This window comes from Giraffa tippelskirchi, chromosome 10, assembly GCF_054371585.1.
Source record: "Giraffa tippelskirchi isolate mGirTip1 chromosome 10, T2T-mGirTip1v1.2.pri, whole genome shotgun sequence".
In the NCBI taxonomy this organism is placed as follows: domain Eukaryota; kingdom Metazoa; phylum Chordata; class Mammalia; order Artiodactyla; family Giraffidae; genus Giraffa; species Giraffa tippelskirchi.
In genome coordinates, this window is record NC_137284.1 from 158,813,707 (window position 1) to 158,827,601 (window position 13,895).

The following is a 13,895-nucleotide window of genomic DNA, read 5'->3' on the forward strand; positions in this document are numbered from 1 at the left end:
CAGGGGGTACTTTGAGACTATGCAAATCGTTTCTCTTCATACTTTCACTGCTAATTTTAGCATCCATCATGGATCTTGTCTGCAGCAGTCATCGCTCTGCTGTTCCCCCAAGGGTGATGCTCTTTCCTTCTTCTGCATTTATTGATTGGAATTCTGTTATGAGGAAGAGCTGCTCTCCCCCCCCCCACTTAGTTATGTATTTCATTCTTTATATTAGTAAGTATCATGAATATTTATTCTGTGGGTCAAGTCAATGTTATTGTTAATGATTTTGTTGCTCAGATTATTCCAACTTTGGCCATGCAAGCTTTAGCTTCTGCCTTCTGTTAACAAGTGCTATCTTTTTTAAGTCTTTCCCTACTTTCTGGTCCATAAGATGTTCCATACTCATCCTGTATTTTTGCTGTTCTAGCCTGCTTATAGTTTCTTCTCCTGGGAGCCCTATTCTTTTTTAATGGGAAGATGGTGCTCAGAGACCAAGATGAGGGTACTGGGTGGGTTCATTTGCTCCTGGGTGTCACTGGGTCTAGGCTTCTCCATGAACAGAGCAAGGGCATGTAGGTATGTGTACTAACCTGTAGATACACACATATCTGGATTTTGGATCTATTTGAATATGTGTGAGTGTGTGTGTGTAGGTGAGAAATGGTGTCAGTGTAGTTTCAGTTTATATTTCTCTAATTTCAAATGCATTTGAGTCCTTTTTTAATACATTTTTCTGTATTTTTGTGAATTATCTTTTCATGTCTTTTTCTCATGTTCTTTTTGTTTGTTCTTTTACAACCTTGATAGTTTAGAGTTCTTTATACAATAGTGATATTAGCCATTCATTTGTTATGAATATTGTCTCCCAGTTTGCCAATTATCTTTTGTTTGTGGTTTTTGTCATGCAAAAAAATGTACTGTTATGTAAATTTACCTCACTTTTATCACTTCTGGGTTTTCAGTCAACCTTAGAAAGCCTTTCCCTACAGCATGTTAGAGAGGAAAACACTTATGTCTATGAAAATACTTTGAAATATTAAAAGCATACAGAGGTAGGGTTGGTTAACAGTCACCTGGAAGCCAGAATGTTAAGACCCTCCCACCTGCCTGGGTGTCGCCTCTCGGCCGATCACTGTTCTCGTTGTCACTCCTACTTGGCTCCTTATCACCCACCTTCAGACGTCCCTGGTTTCTCCAGGCCTGGCTCCACAATACCTAAAACCCCTGGGCGCTTTGCAGACTATCCTGTCTCCCTTAACACTTTTTAGTCTGCAATGTACTCTGCTCTGCCCTTATAGTTTTATTAAGCATTTATTAATACTTTAGAATTTTCTACCGATTGAAGCTCTGAATCACCACATTCTTACCCATTTCATTCACCTCCCTTCCCTTCTTGCTTCATCTTGGTTCCGGCAGCTCCTAAAATTCAGCATCTGTCTTTTCCTAAGACCACTCAACTCTGGTCTCTCTAGACGAATGTGCACCTTCACAGCTGTGTCTTCTGCACAAGAAACGTTATATTTGAGTGACAGGTGCTCCTCTGCAGAGCCTGGCCTGTTCAACAGATATGTCTGAAAGAAACTCAGACTTCAGTCTTTCCCACATGGGTACACGGTGGTAGCTACAAAATATACCGAAATAGTTATCATTTATAAAAGTGTTAGGTTTTTTCCTTTTATTACTGTGACTTATTTACTAGGACCTTTATTTAAATACGTAGACAGGATTTGTTTAGTGTGGCATTTTGCATATCAATAAATTAAAAATGAAAAATGTGATGCTTAAAAGAAAAAAAAATCCTCCTCCTGTGCTTTCCCCCCTTCTCTCCTCAGGTCTCTGTCTCTCTCTTCCTCATTCCCTCCTTCACCACTTCCTTCTTCCCCCACCCCACCCTTCTTCTGTATCAGCACAAACTAAAGGGTGGACTCTGTCCGGAGGCTGCTGTTTGGGAAGGTCAGAATGACCCAGCATTGTGCTCAGGGGGAAACCTGTCTGCCAGGAAAGCCAAAGATGGAGATGGAAGTTAAGGGGATTTATCCCTGCAGAGCTGCGCATTTCCATTTTTGACTGCTAGAGATATTTTAGAACTTGGTCTCCACACCTCTCTGCATGTTCTCTCTTGATGAATATTTACTATGGAAGTTAAGCAATGACCAGCCTATTTCAGTTTCATGTAAATTATATATATATCTGAAAAAATCTAGTGGAGGCTGAATGAGATGTTTTAATTGAATAACACAAGCTCCTGAAAATGATTTTGTGGAAGAAAAACGAGTGAGCTACAGGTGGAAGATAATATTACATCATCGTAACTTATTTCCCACCTTTTTCTTTGCTTTTTTCTTTCAGGGACCCTCAGAGCCTGGATCCACCGGAAGTCAGCAACGCAAAACTTCAGTATGCAGGATGGGGTCCCAAGGGTCAGCAGCTGGTAAGCACGTCACGCTCAGTGACCAAGTTTCCACGTTGATGAAGTTTATGTTTTACAAACTGAATGTATCTCACTAGACTCAGAATCTATGTTTGTGTGAATTACATTTTGGAAAAGTACCCCAGGACATCTGCATATGTAAATGGCCGTCCCTTTTGCTAGAGAACTCTGCTGAAATTGGAAGAGCGTATGCCTTGGTTCTGGTCCCTGCTATCCTTAAAGCAGTCCCTGACTGGGCCGTGTGTGTTGACTGTAGACTTAACGTGAATCTGAGATGGACCTCATCAGAGGACAGCAGATGGGAATGGTCAGAACAGTGGAGTCATGAAATGCTCTTTGGTTCTGCTCGTGGAACTCTGGTTCTTTCCTCGGGAGGGTTTCAAGAGAAAAGTTAATTTGCAGTTGCTATGGACCTGGGCTCCCAGCGTGAAGTGTCTGCAGAATGCCCAGAACTGGTGGGGCCATCTCTGCTTTATGCCAGAAAGCTCCATGGATTCCCACTCAAATTGGCAAAACTAAGACGTTTTGAGAAACCCAATGGCCAAGACAGTGTAGCAAAAAGGGGTCTGAACAAGTGGTTAAAAGACGTGGGTTCTAATCCTGGAAGTTCACGAACTAGATGCCACGCTGCTGTCGGCTAGCACAGCTCCTGCATGAAAGATCTGGGTGAGGTGACCACTCGGGTTCATCCCAATGCTAGCATTACTTCTGTCTAAAACCGGGTGATACTCGTCAGTCCCATTAAAAAGGTTGCATCACCCTTTCCTGAAAGAGCCTGCAGCTTGAAGATCAGGTGGCATGGTGGCTGACCATTTTCTTCTACATCTTTGAGCCAATTAATAAAGCTGCATTTTTAAAAACTCTTCCTAAAATAGCACAGAAAATGATCGTTTTAAAAACCTTGGGGTGAGATTCTGTTGAATAGGCTGCTTACTGTCTTAGGAATGAAAATTTTCTTCCTTTCCCCAATAGTACAATTATTTTTTCTCGGTTGCGTGTTAATTCCATTGCCTCGAATTGGTTTGAAGAAGCAGGAGGGTGTAGGCCACCCGGCTGTGTTTGCTGTCACCCAGGTGTTCCTTGTGCTGCACACTTACTGAGCGGAGGTTTCCAAAGGCACATTTAATGGATCTAAACCAGTGACGAGAGGGCAGGAGGGTGCCACGAGCTGACTCGCAGAGTGACACCTGTCCATCAGTCAGTCACAGCCAGAAGAGAAGAGTCATCTTTGCTCAAAGCCGCTGATGCTTGTGCAAGGAAAAATATCACAATTCCACAGGAGATTGTAGAAGGATGAAGTGCTTAAGACTCATGCCAGGTTGCACAGTGGTCAGGGCTGGGTTAGGTGATTGTGGAAGTTATTACCTTCATTTCCTAAAGAATAACCAGCAGCAGAACTAGGCGTCAGCTTCTCTGAGAAAGCTCCCCTGGCCCCTCTGCCCACGTGGCCAGGCCCCCTCTCTGGGAACCCCAGTGTCAGCACACAAACTCCTTTCACACACGAGTTCCTGCCCATACGTCTCTCCCCGGTGGGGGGTCCTTGGTGTAAGCCCCGAGTGTTTTCCATCTGTGAATTCTGAGCATCTAGCTCCACGCCTGGCACTCGGGAAATAACTGCTGAGGTCAAAAGTGAATGCGTGAGTGTGGACAGATGAATAATCAGCTGACATTCTTGTGGTTCTCAGCCACTTAAATATAAAATAATTAGACGGAGGCAAATAGCTAGCATCTGTGTGTGCAAGAAAATAAAGTGTAGTCACTCCATCACGTCCGACTCTTCTCGACCCCATGGACTGTAGCCCGCCAGGCTTCTCTGTCCATGAGATTCTCCGGGCAAGAATAGTGGAGTGGGTTGCCATTTCTTCCTCTAGGGGATCTTCCCAACCCAGGGCTTGAACCCGGGTCTCCTGCATTGCAAGCAGATTCTTTACCACTGAGCCACCAGGGAAGCGCTATGCATCTACATCTTCGTGTATATTTAGGATGTGACTGACAGTGAAGGAAGTTCAGCATCCTTTCTGCTTCGCGGAAATGAAGGTTCAGTCAAGTACAATTGCTGATACTTGGCCTTAGTACCAGGAGTATTCATGTGCTCCTGAAATCTGAGACTTTAAACTTTTTTAACTTTGCTGTTTTTCTTGTACTGAGTCTAGAAGGCAATACCTCTCAGCGCTGAGAAAACATCCTGTATGTTGGAGCAGGAGTCATCAGCCTTTCCCCAGAAGGCAACAGTGCATGAATGTTTAGGGGACCACATGCCCTCTTGGCTGTGCTCACGTGGGAAAGCCTGACCCCCGGGCCAGGTGCTCCCAGTGGGCGCTCTTGGCAGAGAGAGTTCAAAAGCCACAAGCAGGCCTTGCAAACACTAACAGATCTCTCATTGCTGTTTTATTTTTAAAAGTAAATATTGCTCCTCAAAGGAAATCGACTCTAATTATAATGAGTCAGAATGAAATGAGTACTTCTCCTCTGGGAGCAGAGAACACAGCTGCAGTTAAAGTCCACCAAGGCCTTTCCGGGCACCGCCTCCTCCCCTTGTGGCGAGATCCCAGCGATGCCTCTGGGCTGGGGACCCCCTGAACCACAGGAAGGCTACCCGGGCCACCAGGAGGGGCTGCAAGGCATTTTCTCCCACGCCTCCACGTGGCCTTCGATTAGTGGTTCTTGCCTTTTAGGGTAAATTTCATTTGACCTTCAGATCGCATCATAGGTGGTAAGCATGGCCTGACCGGCCCCTGCTAGAGAGGGGACAGGGAGAACCTTGACCGCGGGGAGGCGTCCATTCTGCCAGAAAGTCGCTGCTGAAGTGGTGCTGGCCTGTGGTCTTTGTTCTTCCTGAGGGATAACCAGGTGGTTCCCAGAACCCGGCATTATCTACCGAAAGCCTCAGATGGGAAAATGGATTTGGCTGGATTACGCGGGATTAAGTGAGAAAAGACGCTCCACACTGAACAGCTGCCTCCCCAGCTTCCTCTTCCTCCCATTCTTCTTCTTTTTTAAGTATTTGTTGAGGTTTGACAGAAAACAACAAGATCCTGTAAAGCAATTATCCTTCAATTAAAAAATAAATCCATTTGTTAAATATATATTTATTCCCTTATTTATCTGGCTGTGTCAAGTCTTAGTTGCAGCACGAGGGATCTTTTGGTGCAGCTCACGATTCTCTAGTTGTGGCGGAAGCCCAGGAGCGGTGGCGTGCAAGCTTAGTTGCTCTATGGCATGTGGGATCTTGGTTCCCTGACCAGAGATCGAACCTGAGTCCCCTGCGTTGCAAGGCAGATTCTTAACCACTGGACCACCAGGGAAGTCCCTGCTCCCTCTTTTTCAGTCAGTATACGTAGTGATTTACACTGAAATATAAACCGTATCAAAATTTCTCTCCAAACTGTATCTTTCTCCATTTATCCTCTAGCAGAGGAAGGTCTGCCTAGTGGAGGATTTCCGTTTTCTGTGATCATTTCATGACGTCCTGCCCACCCCTCCCTGCACGTTCATCTGTTTATGTGAGGCTTTGTCTCTGCTGATCTAGAATATGATTAAATTATCCTTTGATTTCCTCGTATGTCATCTCTGCTAGAAACGTCTAACAAAAACACAGACGCCAAGGGCAGCCTCAGGGGCCTGCTCTGCACTTACAGCTGACGGCACGCCCGGGTGCATCCCTGTTCTCCTAGGTGCCTCGTGGGGACCCCTTTGCAGGGACCTGGGCCGCCCTCTACCTCAGCCATGACTATGCCTGTCCGGAGTGTAGCAGCTGCAACTCTGAAGTCCTTTCCAACGAAACTAAGCCTTAAAAAAATCGACTTCTTAGGAGCCCTTTTGTCTCACTGCTATTTTCCCACCTACTTAACAGTACTGCTTTATCAACAGAGGTTATTTTTCTTTCTAAAATGTCAACAATAAAAAAAAAGACAGGAAAAGCAAGGGTCTTACTTCGCCCATTCATTGGCGCTGGCTCATGCCTCCTCCCCCCGGGATGGCATCTTGACTCGTTTCTGTGAGTTAGTGAAGGATTCAGGAAGATCCAAGCTGAAGGCATTTGCACTCACGCTGGGTCATTCGGGTCTTCAGTTGAAAGAAAGTGAATTTTTTTAAAACAACTCGTTAACCTTGTAAAAATTCATGCTACCAAAATATCAGTAATTCAACATGAGAGGCTCGATGAAGAGATTGTTCTGGAAAGCACGTGGTTGCATGGAATGAAGGGCAGAGAGATGAATGGAGATGAATGAAGGGCAGACTGAGGAATCGCAGGGGCGGGCGCCTGCAGAGAGCTTGGCAGCCTCAGGGGGACCCTCAGCTCTCGGGGTGGCGGCCAAGTTCACATAGAAGGGCCGGTGGGTGGGGCTCGCCCTGCAGCCGTGAGCTCAGATCGTGAGCGGTGCGGTCAGGACACCCGTCACCCCACCAGGACCCCAGGAACCAACTCCGATTGGAACCTAGAAGCCCCGATCTACCGTCACAACCACCTCATCCATCTCAGAACCTGAAGTTCCTCATCTGAGGCCGCAGAAGGATAAGGGAGTTTTCTTCAGTCTGTCTGGTTATCAAGGACCAGTCATAACAAAAACATTGGTGTCACAGGGTCACGTTCAGATGTTGCTTCTGACACTTTAAAGCCACGATCTAGATTAAAATGCTTAACCTCTCAAAGCCTCAGTTTTCCTTATCTGTAAAGTGGGGACAACAATGTGTATCTTGTAGGGGTCACCGTGTGGGCTAAGTTAATCTGTTTAAAGTACGTGTTATGGAACCTCGTATGAAGAAAGTGCTCTTTGAATGATGGCTTTCTTGTTGCTGTAGTTATTAGAATTATTACTTGGCTTAACCAAATGTAAAGAATGAGAAAATAAATAAGAATATTATCAGCTGAGGCTCTGGTCTGTGTAGGAAGGTGAGTGAGTCTGCGTTTGATAGAACAGAGAGATGCCGGCTACAACCAAGAGTCCAGGTGGGCGTCTAAGGCTGTCTCCTCCCCGACACTCCGCCAGCTCTTCTCGGGGAAGGGCTGCTGTTCACAAGACACACCATCACCTCACTAGACTTGTGGCTCCACCTATGTTTCCAGATGTCTGTGTCTTTAGAGAAGCCTATTCCCAGGGACAGTTCCCCTGCCCTGACGCCCCGCCAGGATGATCCCTGGAGAGACAGAGAGAATACGTTCCTTACAGGAAGCCCGGGCAGTGGTTCCCCAGTGTGTTCATCTGGACACAGTGTTCACCTGGAAGCTTGTTCCCTGTGACCGTCAGCTCCCACCCCCCCCCGGCCCGGCCCCTGGTGGCCACCTTTCTGCTTTCCGTTTCCGCAAGTTCAGATTTTTCAGACCCCACGAGTAAGTGAGGTCACACGGTATTTGTCTGTCTGACTTGGGAAAAGCTAAGTGACTGGATGGGCGTGGAGGCGTCCACCACGCCACGGTGGTGGTCGTTCTGCAGTAGAGAGGCGTGTCAGGTCCACACACTGCACACCTTAAACTTGCACAATTCATGTGTCAGTGAAGTGGCGGGGGGGGGCGGGGGCAGAGCAGGGAATCAAAAACTAAAAAAAACTTGAAAACTAAAAAGTGCGTGAGACTTCCTGCCTCCTCTCCCTTTGGGAAACCAGAGCCCCCGCCCTGGGACCTCCAGCTGGCTGACGGTTCTCTACCCTAACCATGCCCAGAAACTGAGCAGAAACAGGACAGCTCCCTCCCCCAGGTCACAGCCCCCCAAGGGCATCACTGCTCCCCCGGCTCTGGGAACCCAGGTGGCAGGGAGCGTCTGTCGATGCTGACAAGTCGCACGAGGGGAGAAGATGGATCTTTCCAGCAAGCGGAGATTATTTAATGAAACCGTCGTAGACGTGGAGAGGACCAGGCTGGAGTGACATCCCATTAATAACTTATAAAAGCCTCTAATCAGTTTGGGTTAATTTGGTATTCATTGTAAAAACATTCATCATGGCCACTGAAGCCCATGACAGTAGCCAAGAAATTAATTCACAGGGATGGAAATTGCCTGACGTGTCCTCAAATAATGGATGGAGCCGGTTTAGTGAGTGATTTACCAGCTCCACCAAGGGTACCCTTCAGATTTAACGCAATATGTTATCACTTCGGAGAAGGCAATGGCACCCCACTCCAGTACTCTTGCCTGGAAAATCCCATGGACGGAGGAGCCTGGTGGGCTGCAGTCCATGGGATCGCTAAGAGTCGGACACGACTGAGCGACTTCACTTTCACTTTTCCCTTTCATACACAGGAGAAGGAAATGGCAACCCATTCCAGTATTCTTGCCTGGAGAATCCTAGGGACGGCGGAGCCTGGTGGGCTGCCGTCTATAGGGTCGCACAGAGTCGAACAGGACTGAAGCGACTTAGCAGCAGCAGCAGCAGCAGTTATCACTTCACGGCTCTGAGGGACTCCGTCACTTTAATATTCACTTGCACTCAAGTAAATAAGCTGTTTCCGGCAATTAACCCGAATGGATGGCGTGGTAAGCAGAGCTCCCCAGAGGTCACCGTCGGTGAAAGGAGATGGTTAGGAAGTGGTTCCACGGCCTTTCCCTTTGACCCGCAGGGTCCCTGAACCCACGGGATTTCAGAACACAAAGGCGTGGTGTATGCTATATCCCAGTAGTGGGATTTCTGGGTCATATGGCAGTTCTATTCCTAGTTTTTCAAGGACTCTCCATACTGTTCTCCATCGGAGAAGGCAATGGCACCCCACTCCAATACTCTTGCCTGGAAAATCCCATGGACGGAGGAGCCTGATAGGCTGCAGTCCATGGGGTTGCTAAGACTCGGACACGACTGAGCGACTTCACTTTCACTTTTCACTTTCATGCATTGGAGAAGGAAATGGCAACCCACTCCAGTGTTCTTGCCTGGAGAATCCCAGGGACGGCAGAGCCTGCTGGGCTGCTGCCTATGGGGTCGCACAGAGTCGGACACGACTGAGGTGACTTAGCAGTAGCATACTGTTCTCCATAGTGTTTGAATCAAGATGGTACTGATGAACCTATCTGCAGGCAACGTAGAGAATAGACTTGTGGACACAGCGTGGGAGGGAGAGGGTGGGAAAAACTGAGAAAGTAGCATGGAAACATATACACGACCATATGTAAAAAAGATAGAAGTGGGAGTTTGCTATATGGATGCGGGGAGCTCAAACCAGTGCTCTGTGACAACCCAGAGGGGTGGGTTAGGGTAGGAGCTGGGTTCAAGAGGGAGGGGACGTGTGTGTACTGTGGCTGCTTCGTCTTGATCTATGGCAGAAAGCAACACAATATTTAAAGCAATTATCCTCCAATTAAAAAAATATTTAAAAAAAGAAAACATAAAGGCAACTTTATCACCATAGGATTATAGACAAAGTGGAGAGAGCAGTGTAATTAGTATTGACTGAAAAAAAATACATGCAACCTCAAAGTTGAGAGTTCTGCTTGTTCGGTAGGTATTCTTAGGACTTCAGGCCTGGGAGGCTGCGTCTCCAGTAGCCCTGAGAGAACTCCTCCGAGGAGGGGGCATGGGAGGCAGATTATATAGAACTCTGTAATAAAGAGGGGAGAGGCAGTCAGGATGTCAAAGATTATTGTTAATTAAGGAAAACCAGATATCTCAAATTAAGGAATGTAGTGCTCTTCTAAATGTGGAAAGTTGCAAGAGTCTGGGTTCACCGAAATCATTTCTTTCATTTCACCTCACCTGTCTGGGGCCAGCATCCTGCTTCTTGATTTTATTGCATCCTTAGGGAATGGTGACAGCTGACACCTACGAATCCCAGGCTTTGTTCTTCTCCCTGTTGGGCGCCCTCCAGGCTCAGAAGTTTACATTTGGCAGCCGGAAATCACTGATGGTTTTGTGACATCCTTGTTTACTGATAAGGCAGGAAATACTCCGTTTCACATTAGTAAGTTATGATTGGTGCAGATTTTTAACTTATGTCATGCTGTATGAATTCGGGGTGGGGGGGAGCCGAAGAGAAAATTCATTCCCAAACAATATGAGAATATGTAGTAACAGTCATAAAGACATTCCTGCCCTTTAGCACAGAAAGTGAAAGGTGCTCAGTCGTGTCCCACTCTTTGCGACCCCATGGACGATACAGTCCATGGAATTCTCCAGGCCAGAATACTGGAGTGGGTAGCCTTTCCCTTCTCCAGGGGATCTTCCCAACCCAGGGATTGAACCTGGGTCTCCCACATCGCAGGCGGATTCTTTACCAGCTAAGCCACAAAACCCTTTTAAAGAGAAGCCAAAAGCTGCATTACAAACAGACATTCATAATGCTGTTATCTATAATGACAGCTTTAAAGACTGGAAAATCAGTGTCAATAGAAGAGCAATTTGGTGAGGTATGGTCCATTGACAGGAGGAGCAATTATACAGCCATCAAAAATAGTAGGTAGACCGTACAGGAACATGGGAAATACACCGTCTATTAAATAAGATAACAACTAAAAATGTGCTGTTGGACATGTATATGGGGAAGGATACGTGTTTGAATCTGGCCAGGCAATGGGCATCTTACCCACTTCTAAAAGTTTGTTGGATAAGCCTCATTACATATTCGTTAAAAATTGAAAAGAAAATGATTGTCAAATGCAAGGCTTAGGAATTCCATTCAGTAGACATGTGTTCCAGCCAAGGGGTGCTCTTTGCGGGGCACACATGAGAATAAGCTGGCCCTCAGGACGACGTTGCCCCTGTCCCGCTGGTTTCCGAGCACTGTGCACATGCCTTTTCTCCTGGACTCGGCTGCAAACCCTCAGGAGAGATTTCCCAGAATTTACTTGTAAGCCAAAGCAATTAAGAAGAAGGTGGATATGGGGTTGAAAACCGGCCTGACCTAGTTGTGCACTTAGGTCTGTGGAGATAAACCATGTTCTCTTCCTCATCACAGCTTCCCTAATGCAATTGTGATGGAAGCAGTGTATTATTTTTTATGAAGAATCTAATTTCGAAGGGTGCCCACATCAGCCTTGGAAATATTAGGTTAGAGAAGTTCAGGATGATCTATCAAATAGAATTTAGAAGCAGGACCAGAGTTCTGCATTAAGAAAGAGTGCATTTAGTGATAGATTCCTCAGATAATATAACTAGGCGGTTATAAATTAAAATAACCTTTTTAGATATGAGGATGTGGGGCTGGAAGGTATGGTTGCAGTTGCAGCCATGGGCAAACCCATCAGTCCCCATTATGTGCAGATCTGGCTGTGGACATTTGGAGATTTCTTTTTCAGTGGCCTTGGGAGTGATCTACAGTATTTGTGCTGCTAAGAATTCTCTTTAGTGTCCGTAATGGGCTTTTATAGGCTACTTTGTGGACTTCTCCCACTTGGGTGGAGGGAACACCTCTTTATCATAATTCCTAAAATGTTTCACAATTGGAAAATATCAAGGTAATGGTTCCTCTCCCCGTCTCCATGGAATAACCATGACTTTTTCTTTCTCTAAACTGCTGTGATATTGTCAGCCCCACTTAGTGTGGCAGTTAATCAGCCTCCTCCTTTTATTGTTCATCTGTTTCACTTTTGAGTAACTTTATTTCCCAGACCAAACATAAGCTGTTCAAGGACAGAGTGTTTTTCATCTCACTTTGATCTTCCCCGGCCCACGGCTCCACCAAGCAGAATCAGGTTGTCACCAAATACCTGGTAAATGAATGGGATCCAGAAGGGAAAGTGAAGCTAGATGTCAGATGTACGGACGCATGGTCCAAAATTCATGGAAATTAGAGAAACTTTATGTTACAAACTAAAGAAATTTAAGATTTAACGAGTTTGTTGCTTCATTAACTGAGTAGCTCAGACCGTGAGCAACACTTGGAAGGAATTCTGGAGTTTTGAGTCACATTTTTTTTCTTAAAATGGTTGTTATGCTATGTTGTTGTTGTTTTTTAGTCGATAAATCATGTCCGACTCTTTGTGACCCCATGGACTGTAGCCCGCCAGGCTCGTCTGTCCATGGAATTTTCTGGGCAAGAATACTGGAGTGGGTTGTTACTTCCTTCTCCAGGGCGTCTTCCTGACCCAGGGATCGAACCCACGTCTCCTGCATTGGCAGGCAGATTCTTTACTGTGGAGGCACCTGGGAAACTCCTAATAGGTTGTTATGCTACAAAAGATCTCAATACAAAGCAGTGAACTTCACTATTAAAAACAAGGTCAGGAAGGACAGGCTGGCCTGAGTGTCCTGACCAAAGGGTTGGAACCCCGTGGTTTTCCCCAGGCGCGTCAGACTACAGAAGCACCCCCTTCTTGTCCCACCAGGCGTGGGTGTCAGAGGGGACGGCCAGACTCACTGCTGTGTGTCCTCACTGGTCCTCTGGGTACTGCGTCTGGGTCGGTGAACAACACGGAGAAGGCAGCGCACCAGACAGGAAACAGTTAGCTCACGTGAAACAAGATGCTTCTAAGAATGTTTGGAGGCAATTTAGCAATATCTCTGTCAATTATGTGCAAATAATTGATTCTTCCTGCCTTGTCTTCAAAACAGACTTCCCAGGACTCCTCCTTTGTAACATCATGTCAGCCCTTATTGATTATTGAAATCAATTATAAATTCTGAAAAGGGACAGTGCTTCACTTTTCTAAAGAACTTTTCTTAATACCACTGTCTTCTTTCTGCCCTATGACATAGTTATTCCCACAGTCCATGAGGTTTTATTTTACTCATCTGACACCTAGCGGATGCAGGCATCTCCTTAAGACAGAACAAAGATGTGAGTAAGCATAATTAATCCATGAGTCAGTTTAAAAAAAAAACACTCAGTTTTATGTACTTTACACTGTGTTTATTTTATGTATATCATGGCTAAAATCCATTTCAGTTCAGCCCTTTCCACTTGTAAAGGACAATTAGCAAATTTGTGATCGATTTTTCTGTTTGTTCTTCAATTTGGAAACCTAATCATTTGTCTGAATGGTTTGTTTTTACCATAATGGTTCTGACGGCCAGTAACAGCTGGAATTATGTTTTCACGTCCTCAGGTGGGCCTGATTTAATGAGTGTAGGTCACTCATGTTGGTAAGCCAAATCCAGGAGATACTTTAATTTGCCGTCTCCCTGGCCCCGGTCTCACTGTGGTCCTTGCCCACGTGAGCCGTGCCTGCCGTGAACTGACCCAGACTCAGAACTTGGACCCACTGTGGTTTCCCCCAGACCTCTGTGCTCCTCCTGCAGTAACCGCCCCTCAGTGAAGGGACCGCATCTCTTCCGCTGCCCAGGTCAGAAACCTGGCGTCCCAGACTCCGCTCTCCTCCTCATCCCTGCCCTGACCCATCCGGCAACAGGTCCTGCGCCTCCTGCTTTCCTGGTATGGTTGGACCCCATCCCATCCTCCGCGTTCCCACCATCACTGCCCACTGGGCCCTTTGAGAGCCGCTGGCGTGGCCTCCCAGCCCGAGTCTGCCCTGCTCCAGAACCTTCTGGAACGGAGGGGCTGTGTCGCCTCCCGTGTAGATCCTCCCCCCGGCTGCATCACCTGTAGGGGAAGCCC

General features: G+C 46.4%; 1 protein-coding gene across 3 annotated transcripts in view; it reads left to right on the forward strand.

Annotated features, from left to right (window-relative positions):
* DPP6 (dipeptidyl peptidase like 6) overlaps positions 1-13,895 on the forward strand; it is a 774,296-nt gene that overhangs the window by 609,707 nt on the left and 150,694 nt on the right. For 2 of the 3 annotated variants that reach the window (XM_081537115.1, XM_081537116.1), the window contains one exon: positions 2,335-2,416. The exons of the other annotated variant lie outside the window; for it this stretch is intronic. In XM_081537115.1, coding sequence (XP_081393241.1) covers positions 2,335-2,416 — 82 coding nt within the window. The remainder of the gene's footprint in view (positions 1-2,334; positions 2,417-13,895) is intronic. 3 annotated transcript variants of the gene reach the window in all.